Consider the following 22,008-nt stretch of genomic DNA (forward strand, 5'->3'; position numbering starts at 1 on the left):
CCTCAAGTAGTAGTAGTAATAATTAGTATTAATTTCATTTTAAATAGCGTCATTAATGGAATTGCATTCCACCACGCTGCACAACAATTATCCAGCTCCGTAGACAGATAATAGAAAAAGAAAAACCCAACTATTTAGCAAAAAAAAAATGAATACGTAAATAACAAACAAAAAATACACAAGAACAAATCATCGCAGAGAAAATAAATTAAACTGTATAAATCCGTTCGGTCTCCATACCCCAGACCACAATCCCAACATTTCGCCGGATTTTAGAGAACCTTCACTGGTGGGGTGGTGGAGTGGCCAAAATGTTCCAAGCCAGTTGGACAATAATGTAAACGTCTATTTCCCAGCATACAGTGAGGGAAAAAAAGTATTTGATCCCCTGCTGATTTTGTACGTTTGCCCACTGACAAAGCAATGATCAGTCTATAATTTTAATGGTAGGTTTATTTGAATAGTGAGAGACAGAAAAACAACAACAAAATCCAGAAAAACGCATGTCAAAAATGTTATAAATTGATTAGCATTTTAATGAGGGAAATAAGTATTTGACCCCCTCTCAATCAGAAAGATTTCTGGCTCCCAGGTGTCTTTTATACAGGTAACAAGCTGAGATTAGGAGCACTCCCTTTAAGAGTGTGCTCCAATCAATCAATCAGATTCCAAACTCTCCACCATGGCCAAGACCAAAGAGCTCTCCAAGGATGTCAGGGACAAGATTGTAGACCTACACAAGGCTGGAATGGGCTACAAGACCATTGCCAAGCAGCTTGTGGAGAAGGTGACAACAGTTGGTGCGATTATTCGCAAATGGAAGAAACACAAAAGAACTGTCAATCTCCCTCGGCCTGGGGCTCCATGCAAGATCTCACCTCGTGGAGTTGCAATGATCATGAGAACGGTGAGGAATCAGCCCAGAACTACACGGGAGGATCTTGTCAATGATCTCAAGGCAGCTGGGACCATAGTCACCAGGAAAACAATTGGTAACACACTACGCCGTGAAGGACTGAAATCCTGCAGCGCCCGCAAGGTCCCCCTGCTAAAGAAAGCACATAAACATGCCCGTCTGAAGTTTGCCAATGAACATCTGAATGATTCAGAGGACAACTGGGTGAAAGTGTTGTGGTCAGATCAGACCAAAATGGAGCTATTTGGCATCAACTCAACTCGACATGCGTTTTTCTGGATTTTGTTGTTGCTATTCTGTGTCTCACTGTTCAAATAAACCTACCATTAAAATTATAGACTGATCATTTATTTGTCAGTGGGCAAACGTACAAAATCAGCAGGGGATCAAATACTCTTTTTCCCTCAATGTATGCTGGTCCCTCACAGTAGGAGGCAGAAATGTCCCAACCCGCCCTGCTACGGAAAGCAGTCACATGCCGATCAAACCGATATTTAAAATTCTTAAGAGCTGGAACGTAGGCAAATTGAGTTCAGAACCAATTCGAATGTGATGCTTTTTATTTTATTTCGTTGAGCAGTCATTGGTGATCAGGCTGAGACCATGCCCTCACAACTACCACCTTCATCACAGTATTCAAACCCAACATCTTAGAAGCGCCAGCTCAGCGCTCTAACTTATGAGCCAACAAGCCACATCCAAAAAGGCATCTTTGTAATCATGGTTAAAAAACAAAACTCCGTGAAAACCCCGCAGGATGATGGAAAGCAGATGCGGGAGTTCATACACACACAAAAAATCCCACCATCGTTTGAGAGGCGTGCGCTTTCAAGGGGGCAGAAATTATGTTATCCTGCCGAGATGACGGATTAAAGTGTTTACTTAAAAAAATTCTCCCACGATTCACTCCATTGGCCCTACTTGTGATTAAAATGTACACCCACCTGCACGCCGTAGAGCAGAAACTGACGGCAAAAATCTGACAACAATACGGAAAAATGGTTCAGTGTTGTTCAGTCCCTGACACCGCATCTGTTCTGAATGCTCCATTGAACGGCGGCTAATGCATTATTTGAAGCAACAAGCCAAAAGAAAAAAAAATACCAAGGTATAAATGTAGAAAGTTAACATTCCGAATGTGACAAAGCATACTCGGTAGATATACACTTTTGCATGGCACGGTGAAACGTGGATTTGAAGCAATTGGCGGGACCCCGGGGTCCCATCACTGCCCCGGGGTGGGAAAACCCGCGTAGCGACACGAGCCTTGCTGCCTTACCGACAACACAACTAGTGGTCAATCAATTGGCTCTCGTCGAGAGCTACTCAGGGACACTAAGTTTCGTAAAAAGTTGACAAATTACACAAACACCTTAAATTCACTGCGGCGGTGGGCGGGGTTCGCCTTGGCAAAGAATCTGAGGACCGACGGCTGACCGGAGGGCGTCGGACGCCCCCCGGGGCTCGCGTTTGCCCGGTGGGGTGGTGCCCATCGTGTTGATCGCCGCCTGCTGGCGCTTGTTGTTGGTGCGAGTCTGGGTGGGCGGCGCGTTGCTGTCGGGATCACGTAGTGGGGCGGACTGAACAACAACAATAATTATTATTATTGACCCGATTTTTGCGGGGCCCCAGGGTCCCGCAAAATTATTCATTTTGTTTATTCAAACTGTAAGCATGTATGCCTGGAATCACGCAACGACTGATTATTTACACTTAATCCGAGAAGCTGGTTCGTAAGAGGGTTCCGGTGAAAACAAAACAACAAAAAAACCGCGCGGAAGATTTGGATTCCGCTCGCGTTGCTAACGTTCCGCAGGAATCGAATCACGAATCGAATTGTGATCCCGCATCGCGACAGTTTTTTTGGAATCGTGGAGACGGTAAATCTTTACAACTCCTCAATGAACAGTGCCAAAGAGGTGAAGGGGCAGCCCTGACATTGTTCGGAGACGCCGCGGAAAGATGTTAACTACCTCGCCAGGTATACAGGAGGTCCGTGGGTTCGATCCCCACCCTGACGCCTGCTGCTGCTGTATATTTGGAGTTTGTGTGTGTCTCTCTCTCTCATCATCATCACGGTGGCTAGGAGATGTTAACTTCCTCGCCAGGTATACAGGAGGTTCGTGGGTTACATCCCCACCCTGACGCCTGCTGTATATTTGGAGTTTGCGTGTCTCTCGCTCATCATCATCACGGTGGCTATGAGATGTTAACTTCCTCGCCAGGTATACAGGAGGTTCGTGGATTCGATCCCCACCCTGACGCCTGCTGTAAATCTGGAGTTTGTGTGTCTCTCTCTCTCATCATCATCACGGTGGCTAGGAGATGTTAACTTCCTCGCCAGGTATACAGGAGGTCGTGGGTTCGATCCCCACCCTGACGCCTGCTGCTGTATATTTGGAGTTTGTGTGTCTCTCTCTCTCCCCGTGGTCGCGTGGATTTCCTTTCGGGTCCTCCGGTTTTTCCATTCACATTTATAATCAACATGCGTTTCGAGTATTTGGCTGCTGTACATTTCCATATGATAAGCCACTTCTTTGAGCTGTTATTTGTGGCCAGGTCGCTTCTGAAAAAGAGCTACAATGCCTTACCTGGTAAAATAAAATGTTTAGTTATAGTTGAGTTTGCTCAGAGCACTGCCTTTCTAGAAAGGGAGCTCCAGAAATCTTACCGTGGAGGATATATTGGCCAACTCTTTCACTCAGAATAGGTGGGAATAGCCACACCGTATCCCACCACATACGACCTGTCGATCGACTAAATGTTGGCGTGGTAGAGAACTGGGAGGCCTTGGAGCTGGGGGGGGGGGGGGGGGCGACGGAGTCGGGGGGGGCCGACGGCGCGAGCAGAGAGAGCCGACACTGACTTTCTCACACATCATAGACTGACTCACTCACACATCATACACTGACTCACTCACACATCATACACTGACTCACTCACACATCATACACTGACTCACTCACACATCATACACTGACTCACTCACACATCATACACTGACTCACTCACACATCATACACTGACTCACTCACACATCATACACTGACTCACTCACACATCATACACTGACTCACTCACACATCATACACTGACTCACTCACACATCATACACTGACTCACACATCATGCACTGACTCACTCACACATCATACACTGACTCACTCACACATCATACACTGACTTTCTCACACATCATACACTGACTCACTCACACATCATACACTGACTCACTCACACATCATACACTGACTCACTCACACCATGCACTGACTCACTCACACATCATACACTGACTCACTCCATGCACCGACTCACTCACACATCATACACTGACTCACTCACAGATCATACACTGACTCACTCACACCATGCACTGACTCACTCACACATCATACACTGACTCACTCATACCATACACTGACTCACACACACCATGCACTGACTCACTCACACACCATGCACTGACTCGCTCATCATGCGCTTACTCACTCACACATCATGCACTGACTCACTCACACCATGCACTGACTCACTGACACATCATACACTGACTCACTCACACCAAGCACTGACTCACTCACACATCATACACTGACTCACACCATGCACTGACTCACTCACACATCATACACTGACTTACTCACACCATACACAGACTCACACACACCATGCACTGACTCACTCACACATCATGCACTCACTCGCTCATCATGCGCTTACTCACTCACACATCATACACTGACTCACTCACACCATGCACTGACTCACTCACACATCATGCACTGACTCGCTCATCATGCGCTTACTCACTCACACATCATACACTCGCACAACCACTGACCCATTCACTCATCATACACAGGTTCACTCATCGTGTGCTGGCCCACTCACACATCATACACTCACTCACACTGCCACTGATTTGCTCACACATCTTACACTGACTCACACATCATACACTGACTCATCATGCGCTGACTAACACATCGTGCGCTGACTCACACATCATACATTCACTCAAGCTACTACTGACTCACTCATCATACGCTGACTCGCACATCATACGCTGATTCATTCATCATACCCTGATTCGCACATCATACACTCACTCACACTGCAGCTGACTCTCTCACACATCATACACTGGGAGTGTCGTGCTGCCAGCTATGGCTGCAGGTTTTGTCGTACGTGTTATGTATATCGTTTATTGTTAAATTTAAAATCACAGTTCCTATGATTACTGTTGTTACATTTTTTTGTAGCTTTATTTTGGTAATTCGAAAACATATGGTTAATCTAAATTGTCTTATGGTTGTTGTTGTTGTTGGCTTGCACCACATTGTGATTTTTGCACACAGCGTTTTAATGTTTTTTTTTGCGTGGAATATTTACTGGTTGAATTCCAGGATGTTTCTGGTGCACGTCGTCGCTTCAAGATGTTCTGTGTTCATATTTTGTTTGTTGCGGTTGCACCGACTTAAGAGCCGCATGGCTCACAGGGCTATACCTAATAAATGAAACGTGAAATAAATGAAACTTCATTTAGTACTGCTGTGATGGAGGGCAGTAAACTATTAGTCATTATTATTATTGACATAGTTTTATGCCATCATAAATCATATAGGTTCATACCCACTTTACTTGTGCAGCCCTTTTTCATAAGGGATGTTTGAAGGTATATGGGTCTCTTTTGTGAGACTGGATCAAGTGAGTGTATGGGCCTCGATGTGAGTCCATGGGTTCAATGTGAAATTCGATGGATCTTTTTGTTTGGATATGTATGTATGTTGAAACCGTACGTAGCCAACAGTGATCATCAGATGCACTGGAGAAGAACAACAAACTTAACACAAAAATAACTTCTAAAAAAAACGAATTGTCAATCTAGATTTAAAAGTTCATAGCTCCAGTGGCTTTCTAATTCGAAAGGGTGCGGAATATAAAAGTTCACGGAGCATACAAATCTGAGCAGCTGAGCCCATTCCATGAACGGGACTTGTGGCTTAGAAGAAAAATAATGGAGAAGTGGCCCAAACTCACACACCACATTGGACGAAAATCGAACGATCTCCCAACGTGGTCCGTGTGAGAGCACGGGGTTCAAATGGCGAAAAAAAAATGTCACGGCAGCCGAACCAACGGAGGGCACGCGATTCACAGACGTCTGTCGCAAGAAAGCCACGACGACGCTCACTTTTGCCCTGGAGGAATGCGCACGGGACGTGAAAAAAAAGAACCCAACCCAGGCAAATGTGCGTTTTTTTTTTCTTTCTCGGACTTATTTCGAACGAAACACAACGCTGGCTACTTCCCCGCCCGCCCAAGCGACACTAATTACGATGTTGAATACCTCGCATCCTCGCTCGCATTAATGGCACGTTCATAGGGGTGGAGGAAATTGATCACAACGGGAAGTGAGCTGAAGAATATTCTCCGTTTCAACCCACCGAGTGATTTATTTTCTCCCACAAAAGGGCGGGAAACTGTGAAAGTGAACGCTTGGCGCTGCGTTTCCCCCCCCTCGCCCCCCAGACCACTACAAAACACGTGGACATGTGGCGTGTGGTGAGAAGTTAATTAAAGTAGATCATAATCGTAGGTTTCAAAATTTTTGTATGCTGTATGGTACTAAAAGCTTCGTGAGTTAATTGGGGATATTTTTGTTTTAATTGAGATAGTTAACGTTTCGCCATGCGCAGTTAATGTCTCGTCATGATATTCATTAATGATATTCATTAATTGTACATGAATGAATATCATGAATGTACAATTATTTGGGTTCACCGTAGGGACTTTCAGTGTTAGCTCTACGTGTATTTAACGCCTTAAAAATAAGAAAAACAACCTGCTAGTACTCTATGGTTCAAACCAAAGAGTATGGATCCCTGCAGTCACGAAAACTTCAAATCTAGATTGAACCTGCTCGTGTTTTAAAACAGCGGCTATCATGCTTTAAAGTGTCTAGGCCACACAGTGGGAAACGCGATATTTTGCAATAACCTACCCCCAGTGCCATAAAAACAGAGATGAGCAACACTGAGCACCCATTTTTACTGCTTTCTATACTAAATAGTGGGGCGGTGGGAGGGGGAATGACGCTCATGCGTGGGTTACATAACAGTTTCCAACGTGCGTTTGTCTTCGTAATGTATTGTCTTGCCATCGTCGAAGACGGCTGCTTTGCAGCTGTCACGGGAATATGCATTTGCACATTGCTTTTTTATTATTATTTTTTGCTCTGGTTGTTCGTAGCAGCGGTGTGTCCTACAAACGAAAGTGTGCTTGCACAACCCGACTCTAAATCATAATCAGAATATGTATACTGCAGTAATCCGATGTCCAGTAGGGGCGGGTAAGAACGTTACAACTGTAGTGACGTCAATGGAGTCACTATGGCGTTTAGTGCCAGCTACATTCACAAGAGTAGAACTGTGCGTCTTGAGCACTGGTGGAGCCAGTGGGGGGTGGGGTGGCACGTGCCCCCCCCCCCCCCCCCAATGATCCGATCGAAATCCCTAATTTCGATCGGATCATTGAGGTTTATTAGTAATAAATCGGCATTTTGTGACCCCCACTGCCACTGTGTAGCATATTATTACGTGTCAGGGACTCTATGAGATGATAAGACAATAGTCTGAGTCCATAATTGGCAATAAGTAACGGCAAAGCAGTTACAAGTGACTCACAGAAGTGTGCGCAGTTGTGTATACAGTACACGACTTCCCTGAAGGCATTCACCTTCAGCGAGCGCGGTGCTCATCACACAACGCGGTTTGAATTCGACCCTCGATCGATGGCTGTGCCATCGCCGCACACGCGTCGATTAAAAAGCAACGGACAACTCCTCTTACTTACTAACAACTCCTTACTTACTAACAACTCCTTACTTACTAACAACTCCTTACTTACTAACAACTCCTCTATCATTTTTCATTGCTGGAGGGGTTGCCCCCCCCCCACTACCTGAAAATCCTGGCTCCGTCATTGGTCTTGAGCCTCTCTCTGGCACCAGGGTAGACATGCCATGGAAGCGGGCCCTAGGGGGCATGGTTCTGGTGGCAGTCAGAGAGAGGGCAAATAAGGACGTGACAGTCTGGGTGAACCCGAGAGGGGACGTGACCAGGACAGGATAGTGAGGGGGGCCAAAAGGGAGCTTGAGGGGCACGTGATGCTCGGTCGAGAACCTTCTGGTGAGATCGAGAAAGGGGCGTGCCCGAAGTCGGAGCGAGGCCACGCTCGGGAGCATACAGGGGAGGTCCCGAGAGCAATCGCGGCTCTCTGTTGGAATGGAACCCGTCGGGGCTACGTCTCTTTGATCCACAGTCCTCGGTCTTCGGTCTTTACGCTCGGCTTCGTGGGTCAGGCATTATGTTACTGACTCACCCGGTTATGTAGTTACCACGTTGTGGTCTAGTTAAGCAAGTGTACGTTTATGCAGTTACCCCGTTGGGGTGTTATAATACACGTGTTGCCTCCAAGTTCTAGTGTGTGTCTCCATGGAACAAATTACTCAAACACAAACAAATACAACACTAACCAATCACCATCCTACCAGGCAAAGCCCACTGAGTTAAAACTTACTTTTCAAAAGCGACCTGGCAACAGATGACAGCTAGACGAAGCGACGTGTATAATTTTGGGCATCTATAGCGGGCAAATAATCTGAATAGCGCGTAACGGACGTTTGTTAATGTGGAGGGCAAAAAAAATGCAAAAAAAACGGAGGATCCGGAGGGAGAAAAAAATCCACTCCAGTAGCCGCGGTAAGCGCAGGTAGCAGCGCGTTCTACAAATGAGAGTGCGCGTGCGATGTGATCCCCAGGCGTTTTGCAGCGGAGTTTTTTGCTTATCCGCCGGTCCCCCCCTTGCTCGCTCGCTCGCACACGCACGCGGGCGCGTTCGCTGCACCGCTGTTTGCTCATTGCGCATTGCCCGTAAATTGAATTTGATCACTCGGATTTTTATTCCATCAAAGGAAGGTCCCCCACACTTTCAATTCCCAGTTTACGCCCGATAAAACACCGCGCCGACGGTCACAACGGGGTCCGCTGAAACACCACCAACAACAACAACAACAAAACCTGTCGCGTTTTCGGATGAGTTTGAGTTAGATTGGGGGGTGAACGTATCCACGCTTTATCCCACCGTGCCACGAGAGTTGCGTCGTCTCCGTGAGCTTTGTCAAGTGAGGTTGTCGGGACTTGATCAGTTGGCGTGGCGTGGTTATCTGTATGCGTGTAGAACTTATTTCGCACCGTACGTAGCCAATCGCGGAGGCTTAATGGGGTCCCCCCCCCACCCCTGTATTACACCCCCTCCCCAACCCCTCTTTGTATCCCCGAGCCTGGGACCCAGTACAGTCTGCGCAGCCGGGCATCTCCACTGCTCATTGTATGGAGATCGCGACGTGCTTGTGTGATGCGGGGATCGGTGGTGACATTGTTAGCGGCCACCCGGGTTCGATTCCCGCTCGCGGCCTACACCGGTGACGATAATCTGAACCGGTCCAGGGCCTCCCGTAGGCCGATTAAGTCTCAAATGAGTACTTTGTGCGGTGGTTAAATATCGCCACTGGGTAGACGAAGGCGGTCGGGCGTGGTGCTGGCCACCCATCCCCTCGTGTGCCGTGCCGGCCTTCGTAGGTGCTCGCTAACAGCACTTGCCCAAATGATATGTTAAGGCTATACGGGGGATGGTTTGTCTTTGATGCGTCTAAGCCACTGCGGCAGCCAAGTTCTTGGGCGAGGCAATACAGAAAATAGGTTCCTGACCAATATTCATTGAGTTGGGTAGATCATAGAGGTGTACACGTAGGAGTTGTCTTCGGCAAATTGTTACCCCTGCCACATACAAAGAATACTTATTTCGTATAAGTCTCCCAACGAATGTGCACGTGCACTGCTGGATAAAGGCTTCTCCCTGCTCTGTCACTCGACCATACATCACGACGGTGGTCTGTGCTGGTTTGTGAAGTGGTGGGGGGGGGGGGATGGAGGGGGGGGGGCAGGATCCTGGCCAGGTATCGAACTCGGGTCGCTTGATTCACAGTGCAGTGTGCAAAGCACTAACAGCGCTGATTGAGTTTTTTTTTTGCAAATGTTATTGCTGTTGTCTGAGCGATATGAACCTAGAGCACGTATGTTGGTCGCCGTATAATAAATGAATAAAATAAACAATCACACGCGACGCAAACGCAACTTAACACGTGCGCCTCACAAGTATATACATTTTTTAAAATATAAATCAAATCAAACAATCGTTCGATTCCTAATTAACTTTCGTGCAGCTGAGTCATCAGGTTCAAGGTTAAGGGCCTGCGATTGCTCGGTCGCGCCACTGCCGCCGGACAATCCTCCACTCGAGGCGTCTCCAGAGAGCTCCCGCGGTGTTGCAGCCTCCACCGCCTCCTCCACGCTCGGCCAGGCATCTCGTACGAGGGCGGTAGGGCCCACACTTGACCCCACCGCCACACCGCAACGTGGCCCATCGACGAGCCGCGGATCGCGTGGCCATTCACAACCGCTGGGCGGACAGAGCTTTGAATGGGGCGAGTGGGTGGGCGACGGCTGTGGGATTGTGAGAAGCGTGCACCGTTGCTTGCAACTGCCGCGCCTGGAGATTGAACGTGAACCGGACGACCCCTGGGGTCTGGCGTGCCGCCAAACGTCGCAAGGGCTGTGCGGAACGGCCTCGTGTAGATGAAACAATTTTAATCACGGATCCGCTATTATCTCTTTTTTTTCTCTCTTCAGGCGCGGCCCCTCTTTATTTTTATTGTCTTACGAAAGCCATCGAGAGCGAGCGAGCGAGCACATCAGTAAGGGCAATAATAATAATAAAACCATGCAGAATTCTCACGCAAAATTAAACAGGCCCTCGAATAGCCCGAGCAAGCAGTGATACTCAAGGGAATTTGATATTACGTGTATTTAGTATTTACGGAAAATCTGTTTTGCCGTGGGATGATACGCTGAGGGTAATACGCTTCGAAAATGTAATATGAGCAAATTTGTTGTTGCTGTTGTTGCGCCTACAAATGGCTTTTTTCTTTATCGGGTTGCAGCCAGACTGCTAAGGACCCTCTTTGTTTTAGGTGAATGTCTTTTTTATACATCTTGTAACGGCGCCTTCTGTGTATTTTTTGTTATTTTACGTGTGGGCTATAATTAGATATCTTGAAACAGCATCGGCCTCTGCGAGTGATTTTTCCAGAGACATGGATGTGTGTTTTGTATTTGTCTCGTGTTGTTTCATGACTTTAATGAAGCTTCCATCTTTCTAGCTTATTATCATAAACATTTTTTTTTCAAACATAGAGTGGATTAGGGGGTGGTGGCGCAGTAGTTAGCGCACTGAGCTATGAATTCGGCCACCTGAGTTCGATTACCGGCCACGGCTAACACCAGTGGCGAGTAATATCTGAACCGGTCATGGTCAAACAACCCACGTTTATGAACAGCATGGGGAGGCCTTCATCGAACACGTGCATCAACGAAGAGCCATACACTATTAATCGACTAACTATTGTGGTTGTTGATGATGATGAATCTGAATATGTAATTGATCAAATAACGTTCTGCTGCTCTACATAACAGTCATGGGGACGATGACAAAGATAATGATGGTGAACCTTGTTGATGACGATGATGGTGAACCTTGTTGATAACGATTATAACGATGAACCTTGTTGATGACGATGATGATGGTGAACCTTGTCGATGACAATGATGATGGTGAACCTTGTTGATGACGATGGTGAACATTGTTGATGACGATGATGGTGGTGAACCTTGTTGATAACGATGATGATGGTGAACCTTGTTGATGACGATGATGATGGTGAACCTTGTTAATGATGATGATGATGGTGAACCTTGTTAATGATGATGATGATGGTGGTGAACCTTGTTAATGACAATGATGATGGTGAACCTTGTTGATGACGATGATGGTGAACCTTGTTGATAACGATGATGATGGTGAACCTTGTTGATGACGATGATGATGGTGAACCTTGTTGATAACGATGATGATGGTGAACCTTGTTGATGACGATGATGATGGTGAACCTTGTTGATGACGATGATGATGGTGAACCTTGTTAATGATGATGATGATGGTGGTGAACCTTGTTAATGACAATGATGATGGTGAACCTTGTTGATGACGATGATGGTGAACCTTGTTTATGACGATGATGATGGTGAACCTTGTTGATGACGATGATGGTGGTGAACCTTGCTGATGACGATGATGGTGAACCTTGTTGATGACGATGATGATGGTGAACATTGTTAATGACGATGATGGTGAACCTTGTTGATAACGATTATGACGGTGAACCTTGTTGATAACGATGATGATGGTGAACCTTGTTGATGACGATGATGATGGTGAACCTTGTTGATGACGCTTATGATGATGAACCTTGTCGATGATGATAATGACGGTGAACTTTGTTGATAACGATGATGACGATGAACCTTGATGACGATGAACCTTGTTGACGATGACGGTGAACCTTGCTGGAGCAGCGCTCCGTCAACATCAAAGCGACGGCATCATCGTTTCGCCCACCGCTGAATCATCGCCCGAATCATCGCCGCCCTACCTTGGGGTCGTGAATCCCCGTGAGCTCGTCGCGTGACCTCCCTCCCACCAACATCGCGGCCAGGTTGGCCGTGTAGATGCAGAAGCACAGGAGGCAGAACATTGCCCAGAGGCCCACGAGGAAGCGGCTGGACCAGCACCGCGGGGCCCCCCTCGCCACGTTGCGGCCAAACAGCACCGAGTAACAGAGGCCGAGGGCCGCCGCGAGCGAGAAGGAGCCCCGGGCCTTGGCCGGCGTCCCCGCCGCGGCCGCCGCCGAACCCGAGGTGCCAACCGGCGCCTCGCCGTCGGCGCGCGGAGTCCTGCACTCGAAGAGCGTGAGGAAGAGCGCGATGGCGTGCAGCGCGACGAAGACGCCCACCCACACGGTCCAGTGGAGCGGCAGCGCGAAGGCCCCCAGCGGGTGGCGCCCCTCCTGCCGCCGCGCCACCGCGATGGAGAGGCTGCTGGAGAGGAACGGCGCCGTGAACTCGAGGGGCGGCGCGGCGTGCGGCCCCCCGGCGCCCAGCGCCGTCACCGCCAGGTCGGCCGCCCCGCTCGACAGCTCGCTCAGTGGCCACGCCCAGCGGGCCCTGCCCCGATCGTCCGCCTCCGCCTCCACCGCCTCCGCCGCCTCCTCAACGTCGTCGCCGCCGCCGCCTACGTACAGGTCGAGGTCGAACGAGCGCAGGTCGTGGGACAGCTTGTCCAGGAGGTCGACGGCGTAGCCCGAGCAGCAGCGGATGCGGTAGCGACCCTCGCCGTGGCCGGGGCGGCCGTCGCCGGCCGGCGTCGCGACGCTGCCGTTGCCCAAGCGGAGCTCGCGGAACGCGGCCTCCAGCGACTCGACGGCGGCCGCGGCCGCCGCCGCCACCCCGCCGGCGAGGGCCTCGAGGCAGGGGCGTCCCGTCGGGCACCGCCCCTCGTCTGCGGCGTCGGCGGTGGAGACGAGCGGCGGGTGGGCAAGCGCGGCCACGCGCAGGCGGGGCCGGGCGGGGCCCCCCGGGCCCTTGCGAGCGCGCTCCCTCGAGTCCGGCCACAGGCTCGGCTCGATGGTGATCTCGGAGGAGTCCCACGAGCCGACCTTGGTCCACGTGGGAATGCCCAGCAGGTCGTGCTGGAGGTGCCAGATGTTGTGGCGCGCCGTCGCGGTGATCCTCGACGCGTTCTGCACTTCGATCCACCCCGAGATGCCCTCGAAGCTCGTGTTGGTGATGAACCTGTAACGGTGGAGGTCGCGGGGTGAGGGTTGGGAGAGGGGGGTGGAGGTGAGGGGGTGGTCAAGAGCGTCAGCGTGGGGAGTGCTGTTGGCTGTTGATGCCAAGCGGCGTTCATCTCGCGAATGAAATGGGTGGCAAAAAAAAATTCGAATGTCCGTCGACGGAGTGTTTATTGTCGCTCCGGTCGATGATGACGATGATGAGCGGGTGGAAATCGCCAAGCACGACGATCGCTTGGGCCGCTGCCCGCCGCTGACCAAAGCGCGACCGACCGTGACGAGGCGATCCTGGCGAGTCTCAACGGAGACGAATGCCAATAGTGCACTGAGGAATATTAGATGGAACGTTTGTTTAACCCGAGTTCATAGTGCACTGAGATATATTATTAGATGAAACGTTTGTTTTACCCGAGTTCACTTTTAACGGTTGACCTCAGCATAACATCGGCAGAGAATTGTGCACCACTGCCACCAACAATAATCGAGAGCGGACTTCATCTCTGGCTCTTTTGTCGCCTCGAGTGAGACGATCACCAAAAGGAAATCCACAGACTAAATTCCACTGGATCTCGTCGACCAACCGTCCTCATCGCACCTCCAATTAGCACAGTCGTTTATATACTGTGCGAAAGAAGTTGAACATACATACGTAAAAATACACCAAAAACACACCGACTAAATTAACACAATGAATGCCCACACAGCTTACTGTCACTTCATTCCCTCCCATAAATACCATGTTTGTTGTGCTGTGAATACCCGAGCTATACAGACAGGTTCTACCTTCGGCTGCTACTGCATCGTTGGTCTTCAGATTAACACTTAGTAGGCTTTCACGAGAAATATTATTCGTAATAAAGGTTTTCATGGGTTAGATCGCTTAAATATAAACGTGTCGTTAACCCACCACCACCCGACACAGCCAATCTGTAAGGTTTGTCACGTAAACAAAACACGCCAGTGGCTTCAGCACACCGGTGTGTTGGAGAGTAATTGTGCACGTTGTGGGTTTTACTCTCCAACACACCGGTGTGCTGAGCTAACTCCTAAAATCTTCATTATGAATCGTTAGTCTTGGCCGTCGGTTGCCATCCCCTCTCGAGAGGTGTCCTTCGCAAGCTCACTTACAATTGAGATTGTACTTGAATAATATTCATCATTCTCGTGTATTAACCAGTGCCGGATTATCTTAGTAGCAAAAGTAGCTACATATTCTACGGGCCCCGCACTTTCAAGGGCCCCGCGCTTAATGCTTTCAAGCTATCAATTCCGGTTCAGTGATTCTGCACTTGCTCAATTACTATAGTACCTTACTGCCTTCAACTTTTATGAACGACTGGGTGTTTAAGGTTATCGATTTGTCGTATTATCTGGCTGTATAGCAAAGTAAAAAATAATTATTTTACTATGCAAGTAGAAAAATTCGTGTTTTAATATTTACGTGTTTTTTTTAATTTAGGGCCCCTTTATAAGATATGCTACAGGCCCAGCACTAGCTTAATCTAGCACTGGTTGCAGGTGTTAACATTATAATATGGTCACAAAAGCAAAGTTTGTGGGGAACAATAGCCATTTTCATACTTTTGAGGCATAAGCAATAAGTAAATAACACTTACTAGCCAGGAATAATTTTTTTTTAAAAAAATTGTTGCACAGTGAGGTGTCTGGGTTAATAGCGTTGTGTTCTCACCACTGCCGGCACTGTTCTACCTTAACTGATCGGCTCTGTATCTTAAAGTGATGGCTGCATGCAGTGCTGTATTCATTATGTATGGAGAGCTGCTCGATTTTAAATAGGTGGCCAGATGATGTATTAAGTACTTTTACAAGTGGAGGCTTTTGTTAAGGAAGGCAGTGCCTAGATGTATAAGTGCATTAATTCCCAGTCGCCCTGCGAATTCTGAAATTCCAAGGTGTCCTTTGTAATAACAACAACAACAACAAGAACGATGAAAACAACGCCGCGAAAAGGGCCTTTCCGTCAAAAAACTCTCAATCAACGTTCTCTCTTTTGGTTGGAGAAATAACCGTCTCTGCTACGCGTAGGCTTTCACGACCAATATCATCCATAATGTGGGTTTTTTTTGGGTTAGATATAAATGTGTCATTAAACCCGTCACCACCCTACACAGCCAATTAGAAAGGTTTGTCACGTAAACAGAGCATGCCACATTGTTACTAGTACAGCACACCGGTGTGTTGGAGAGTAAACCCACAACATTTACTCTCTGAGTTCTCAAATTGTCTGAGACAAACCTGACTGATTGGCTGTGTCGGGTGGTGGCGGGTTTCACGACATATTTTTACGCGATCTGCTACTGTCCCCACGGTCTATAATTCCTTTCTTCTGGCAGTTGACAATTGCTGAGACTCCTCTGTTCAAATACATCATCAATACTTGTATGTTCTGCCTCATGGCTGTGTGCTTCTCTTTCTTCCTATACAAGTGTCTTCATTTTCTCTTCTGCTATGAACATCGTCTCCCCAGTCCCCGTTAGCATTCTACCCTGCTGTCCCTGCATAAGTAAAAATAAAATAGAATACTCTTAGATTCCGCTTGCAAAAGTATCTTGAGCTATAGCCTCAATTACGTACATGCGTAAGAAAAACGCATTTTGTATTTGCCTTTCAATCGTATTCAAAATGTAAACAAAGCACTCTGCGAATCTAACTTTTTCTAACAGTGACGTGTTGGCGAAGACAGCTCAATGCACGGAGCGTTCCACAATGGCGGCGCCCGGTAGTGCTGCACTGTGTGAATAAGGAGGTCACGGTGGCTAGGAGATGTTAACTACCTTGCCTGGTAGGCAGGAGGTCGTGGGTTCGATACCGACCCTGACACCTGTTTATTTGGAGTTTGCGTTTCTCTCTCTCTCTCTCCGCGTGGTTGTGTGGATTTTTCTCCAGGTCCTCCGTTTTTTTTGCTCGAACATTTGAAATCAATGAGCGTTTAGAGTGTTTGGCAGCTATTTGCACGTGATGATGAGCCACTTCGTTGAGCAATCAACTGTGATATCCAGGTCGCTTCTGAAAAAGAGCTATACAGCTCAGTGGGCCTTACCTGGTAAAATAACAAAAAGTTAAATCTTGACTCAAAGCTTTCGTTACTGCAGGAATTCCTGATGATGACTTTACCTAAATGATGGCGACCACTTGTTTTGCGATCGAAACGTCGTAGTTTTTTGTTATTTTCTTTGAATCTATCTACGTGACTTTACCGAAAGACCCAAAGAATAACAAGTAGTTCATAAAATTTTGATTTAAAGCTTTCGTGACTGCAGTAATTCATATTCTTAGTTTTTTCGGTAAAGTCACGTTGAAGAGAAACAACAAAATAACAAAATATATAAAACAATAAAAAATTCTCACGACGTTTCGACCATAACTCAAACGGTCATCATCAGGTGTGTCGGTTTGCATAAATTTATTTTGAAAACGGCATATTTATTTATATATATATATAAAAAATAACGTTTGCGTCACGCGCAACGATTGGCAGTTTGCCCAGGACTAGTCCATCTATTTTTTGAAAAGAGGAGGGGGGAGACGAAATTTGTTTTTATGTATGCTGTCTGAAAGCCACTGTAAGCGTGAACAATCAATCAAGAACTGAAATGATTTATCAAATCTTTCCAATGATTGCTAAGATAGAATCCAAAAAAAGTGTGGGCAGTATTCCCATCCTCTTCCATGATATTTTCACCATCTAGAGCCCTTCTCTCGGGTTGCCTCTCGTGGAGGCCCCTTCTGCCAGCAGTGGCTTGAGTGAGCAATTGCAGGGCTGCACTTTCACTTGTTTTACTAACGTGACAAAAAAACGTTGACCGTTTTGTTCACATCCATCTTGAAATTGTTCCATGCGTCAGTTTCTGCGTTAAACGATTTGGCTGCTATTAATTTCCACGTGGTGATGATGACGACGACGTCGATAAGAAGCCACTTCGTGAAGCTGTCATCCGTGATAGCCAGGTCGCCGAGTAAAATACAATAACAAAGTTTCGTTCAAACGGTTCCGGGCGCTATGCGTCCGTGGCCATACGGCCCCGCGGTGCGCTCCCAGGTTGTTGCCGCGCGCTCTGCCTCCGACACGGCGTCGGCAGTGACAGCCGAGGTTTCGCTCCACGCCGCGTGAACTCCCTCCTGGAGCCGAACGTTTTTGTTGTTGTCTGAACCCCCCACCCCCCCCCCGCTCTGTTGTTCTGGGCTCATCGCGCCGGACAGCATGCTGGCGGTATGACCCAAAAAAAACACATTGCAGGGTTATTTCAGCGTCTTAAATTTGACAAATATCCCTCCCCCCCCCCCATCCTTCCCGCACCCCTGGAAATGTCTTGTGAAAAATAAAATAATGTTTTGGAAGTTCAATGAAATAGTCGTGAAGTTTGAACATTTCGTAAATGTCACGCGATAGCAGTTAGTTATTTGGCCAGGATTACATTTGCATTTTGACATATGATTCAATAGACCTCTGCTCTGTATTAAAATCAGACCTGCAAAGCGTTTTTTTCATGCAATGTCTTTCGATGAATGAACAAACTTATTGCTACAAGGAACCAATTTTCCTCCCGTCAAAGTTCCATTTATCAGCGCAATGCAAAAAAACAGAAAGGTCACCACTCAATGCAAGCCGCTGTAGCATTCCATTGCAGTGGAGCATTTATTTCGGTCAAGGTTGCCTATAATATTGCTCGGCAACTCCAAACTTCGCAGCTTTTTAACACGTGGGAGTTTTTTTTTATTATTGTCGTTGTGCCTTTAAATGTATGAAATGCTCAAATTTAAATTTTCCTTCGCTTTGGTTCTATTCGGTAAAGTCACGTTACCGAATAGAACCAAAGAGCATGGATCCTTGCAGTCACGATAGCTTCAAATCTAGAATATATAATTTTCCTGTCGGCCATGACCGTTGCTTTGACCATACTTCACCGCCTTGGTTAGTGCAGGCGGGCTAAGGTGAGCGTGTGCGAGCTGTCGGCTTCCGAGCGCAAGCGTGCTCACCGTTGCGCCACTGCTCTATTTTCCCAAGAATGTTGAAATATCGACTTCTCACTGATAATAATAATTTCAACGTATAAAGTGCCCTCAAGCAACCGTTCTCCGGGTGCTGCCGAACCGTTATATAACGGTTCGGCAGCAAATGGCCCACTTTGGGCCGATGCGACAAAATCTGGTGATCTCTTGAAAAGTGGTCCCCTTTGTAATTAAAGGGACACCGTTTGGGGTGTTTAAGCCGAGAGAGGAGATAATTGAGTGTCCTTGCACTCATTGCCAATGGTGGCATATTTCGCATTACAATCCTAATCACGCGCACCAAATGCCCGGCGCTCAATTGTTAAGTCCAAATCTCATATATATGTTTATATATAGCTGGCCTTGAGTGAGCCAATGAGAGAATCGCTAATGCAAATGATGGTCGAATAGAGCGGGAATGCTGAAATTTGGCAAAACTACACTGTAGCTGAGTCTTTAGTTCTCATGGGAAATATCCAATTTCATATTTCATGCCCCCACCCCCCACTTTGGGGTGGGAGGTGGGGGGGAGGGAGCAGTTTTTATACCGGTTCCTTTTTGAGATTTGTCAACACAGATCTGTGAAAATGTGCATCTGGCGGTTTCGAACGGTGTGTGTATATCATCGTCACCAGTAGCAGCAGCAGCAGCAGCAGGAGCTGCCCATGGTCGATCTACTGCTGGATAAAGGATTATGTAAGCCTACACCGGTGTGTCTACACACAATTGGTCTGAGAAGGCATCGGGCTACTTGAGCAAGGGGCTCCAGTGGCAGCTCGGAGTGCCGTAGTCAACATTCAGTTCCCGAAGAAGCTCCGTGGCATGTGGAGCGAAACGTTGGACATCGTACAGAACGCGCGGTAAGACCTGGAAACGCACCGGAAGAGCCGTACGGCAGCATGACCTCGAAAACCAACTTAGTAGGACAATACTCATCATGGCCATCATCAACCATGGTCTCTGTCCCCCAAGTTCCTGTGGTGTAACATCAATGATTGTACAATTAACAAGGTCAAAGTTATTTATTTCTCAAATGAGCATCGAGGCAGTACTCGTCTGCTGTTTGAAGCCCTGCGCCAGTGGTGGAAATTCCACATTCCTATGGCAGGGTTGGGGACGGAGGGTTGCGTTTGGGGTGAAGGGTAGATCGAATCTAGCCATAGACTAACCACTCGACTTATATACGTATGTATATTGAATTTCTTTCTCACCGTACGTATCCAGCCGTGCTAATCGGAGCGGTACTCATTTCGTCGACCCTGGCGTTAAACCCCAGTTCAGAATTTGAACCACGGGCACTTCCGACCGCAAGCCTCAGCTCCGTCTACCTGCTGAGCCACAGCCCGCAAGTGACTTCACCCCTCTCACCTGAAGAGGTACTGTCCCGACGTCTCCGACGTCGTGTCCAGGTCGAAGCAGTTCGTGACCGTGGGCACGAGTGTGAGGTCCGGCCGCACCATGACGGCCGTCCGGATGGCGCGCGCCACCAGCTCGAACGAGTCCACCAGGTAGTTGGAGAGGTTCGGGTCGCGCGTCCGGCCAAACGCCAACAGCCCGAGGGGGAACTCCTCCCTGCGGAGGCCCTCGATGTCCTGCGGGTCGCCCAGCACCCACTGGTAGGCGGGCGCGAGGAGGCGAGCGGTGGCGGCGGCGCGGAACACGGCCCCGGCTTCGGCGACCTCGCAGCCGAACATGACGATGGTGTCCGACGCGCCCCTCAGGGTGCGCAGCTGCTCCGCCAGGCCGTGGTGGCCCACGGCCGGGTTGACATTGAGCACCGTCTGGATGTCGAAGGTGGAGTTGACGTAGATGTGGCTGAGGAACTGCTCGTAGACGTGCCAGTGGACGTCGCCGTTGCACACCACGAGGCTCACGTCGCTCCAGCCGCGCATCTCCAGCAGCTCGACGAGCACGTCCATGAAGGTCCTCCGGTGGGTCCTGAAGCTCAGCAGCAGGCGGTTGGAATCCTGTCTCACCCAGTCCCCCCACACCGCGAGGTGAAAAATGGCAATGCGTCAGGGTGTGATTTTTTTTCTACCGCTAATAAAATAATTTTTTTATTACTTTGATTGTTTTGGCAGATGTTGTAAATGTCTGCGTGATAAGCCAATTCGTTGAGATATAATTTGCGGCCAAGTCGCTTCTGCAAATGAGCTACTAAATAGTTGAGTAGGCCTTACCCGGTGAAATAAAAAATAGTTTACTTGAGCATGATTTTTTTTCAGCTCGCGGTTGCTCAAATACAAGCTGGAAAGGGCCGAGCAGCCAGCAACAATCAGCGCTATTAAAGTTGCGGTAGATAGGAGTGAATACTTTGTTAAATTGAGCAAGGTTGTAAAGGAGGCTTTGGCAGGGAAGTCCAAAGTGGAGCAGCACGAGGGAAGAACCAGATGTGAAATGTTGTGACCTGCGGTGCGGTGAGAGGGTGGGTGAGTGGGTGAGTAAATCAGTAGGTGAGTGAGTCAGTGGGTCAGTTGTTGTTGTTACCTGCAGTGCGGTGAGTTAGAGGGTGGGTGAGTGAGTGTGTTGTTGTGATCTGCAGTGCGGTGGTTGAACACAGTGCGTTTGAGACAAAACAGCCAAACTCTGCTTTAGCGAGTCCTCAACACGAGTGGAGGAATCAATGACGACAGTTCATGGGAACAGTATCCACAGTGGTAGTAGCGATAGATGAGCAATACGGAATGGAACTGACCTCCGGTGAGTAAGCGATTTGGAGTGAATGGATGAGTACTGGATTATCAATCAATAAATGGCTCTGCATGCACATACGATCTCAGAGCTGGAATTAAGCTGAGTGCAAAAGTCAATTTCACATGGTGGGGTTGTTTTCTTTGTTTGCATGCAGTCATTGGTTACCGGGTTTCAGGATGAGAGCATTAGCTCGCTACAATTTGAGGGACCCAGTTTAGTCGCTGCGATACATTTCCATGTGATGATACACCTCTTCGTTGAGCTATCATTTATGGCCAGGTAGCCTCTGAAAAAAAGAGCTACGTAGCTCAGTGAGCCCTTACCTGGTAAAAATAATAGTTAAAAAACATTTTTTTGCGGGTGTTCGAAACCCAAATTCAACCTTGCATGGCGGTCTGAGACATGATGAGATCGGGCAAATTCTGGGCTTATTTGGCCATGGTCACTTTTTTGTGTGCTTGTGTTCCAAATGACAGTTGCAAGGCAATGGCCCTCAGTGACCAGCAGCAAAAAGAGCTGGAGTTGAGGGTAATCCACCACCTGGATGAAGTCCTGAAAATCCTGCGTTGGTCGTGGA

General features: G+C 48.1%; 1 protein-coding gene and 1 long non-coding RNA gene across 3 annotated transcripts in view; both read right to left on the bottom strand.

The window, feature by feature from the left end:
- LOC116951983 (glutamate receptor ionotropic, NMDA 3A-like) overlaps nucleotides 1-22,008 on the bottom strand; it is an 88,901-nt gene that overhangs the window by 43,023 nt on the left and 23,870 nt on the right. For both annotated transcript variants that reach the window (XM_032970936.2, XM_076073989.1), the window contains exons 2-3: nucleotides 20,106-20,704; nucleotides 12,531-13,728 (exon numbers count right to left, since the gene is read on the bottom strand). In XM_032970936.2, coding sequence (XP_032826827.2) covers nucleotides 12,531-13,728; nucleotides 20,106-20,704 — 1,797 coding nt within the window. The remainder of the gene's footprint in view (nucleotides 1-12,530; nucleotides 13,729-20,105; nucleotides 20,705-22,008) is intronic.
- On the bottom strand, nucleotides 3,719-12,524 carry LOC142930893 (uncharacterized). Its single transcript, XR_012946869.1, has 3 exons — nucleotides 12,048-12,524; nucleotides 11,824-12,016; nucleotides 3,719-11,764 (listed from the first exon to the last, which is right to left on the bottom strand). It is a non-coding gene; the product is annotated as an uncharacterized LOC142930893 (long non-coding RNA).

Source organism: Petromyzon marinus, chromosome 44, assembly GCF_048934315.1.
Source record: "Petromyzon marinus isolate PM22_M1 ecotype Great Lakes invasive population chromosome 44, UKy_Petmar_22M1.pri1.0, whole genome shotgun sequence".
NCBI lineage: Eukaryota > Metazoa > Chordata > Hyperoartia > Petromyzontiformes > Petromyzontidae > Petromyzon > Petromyzon marinus.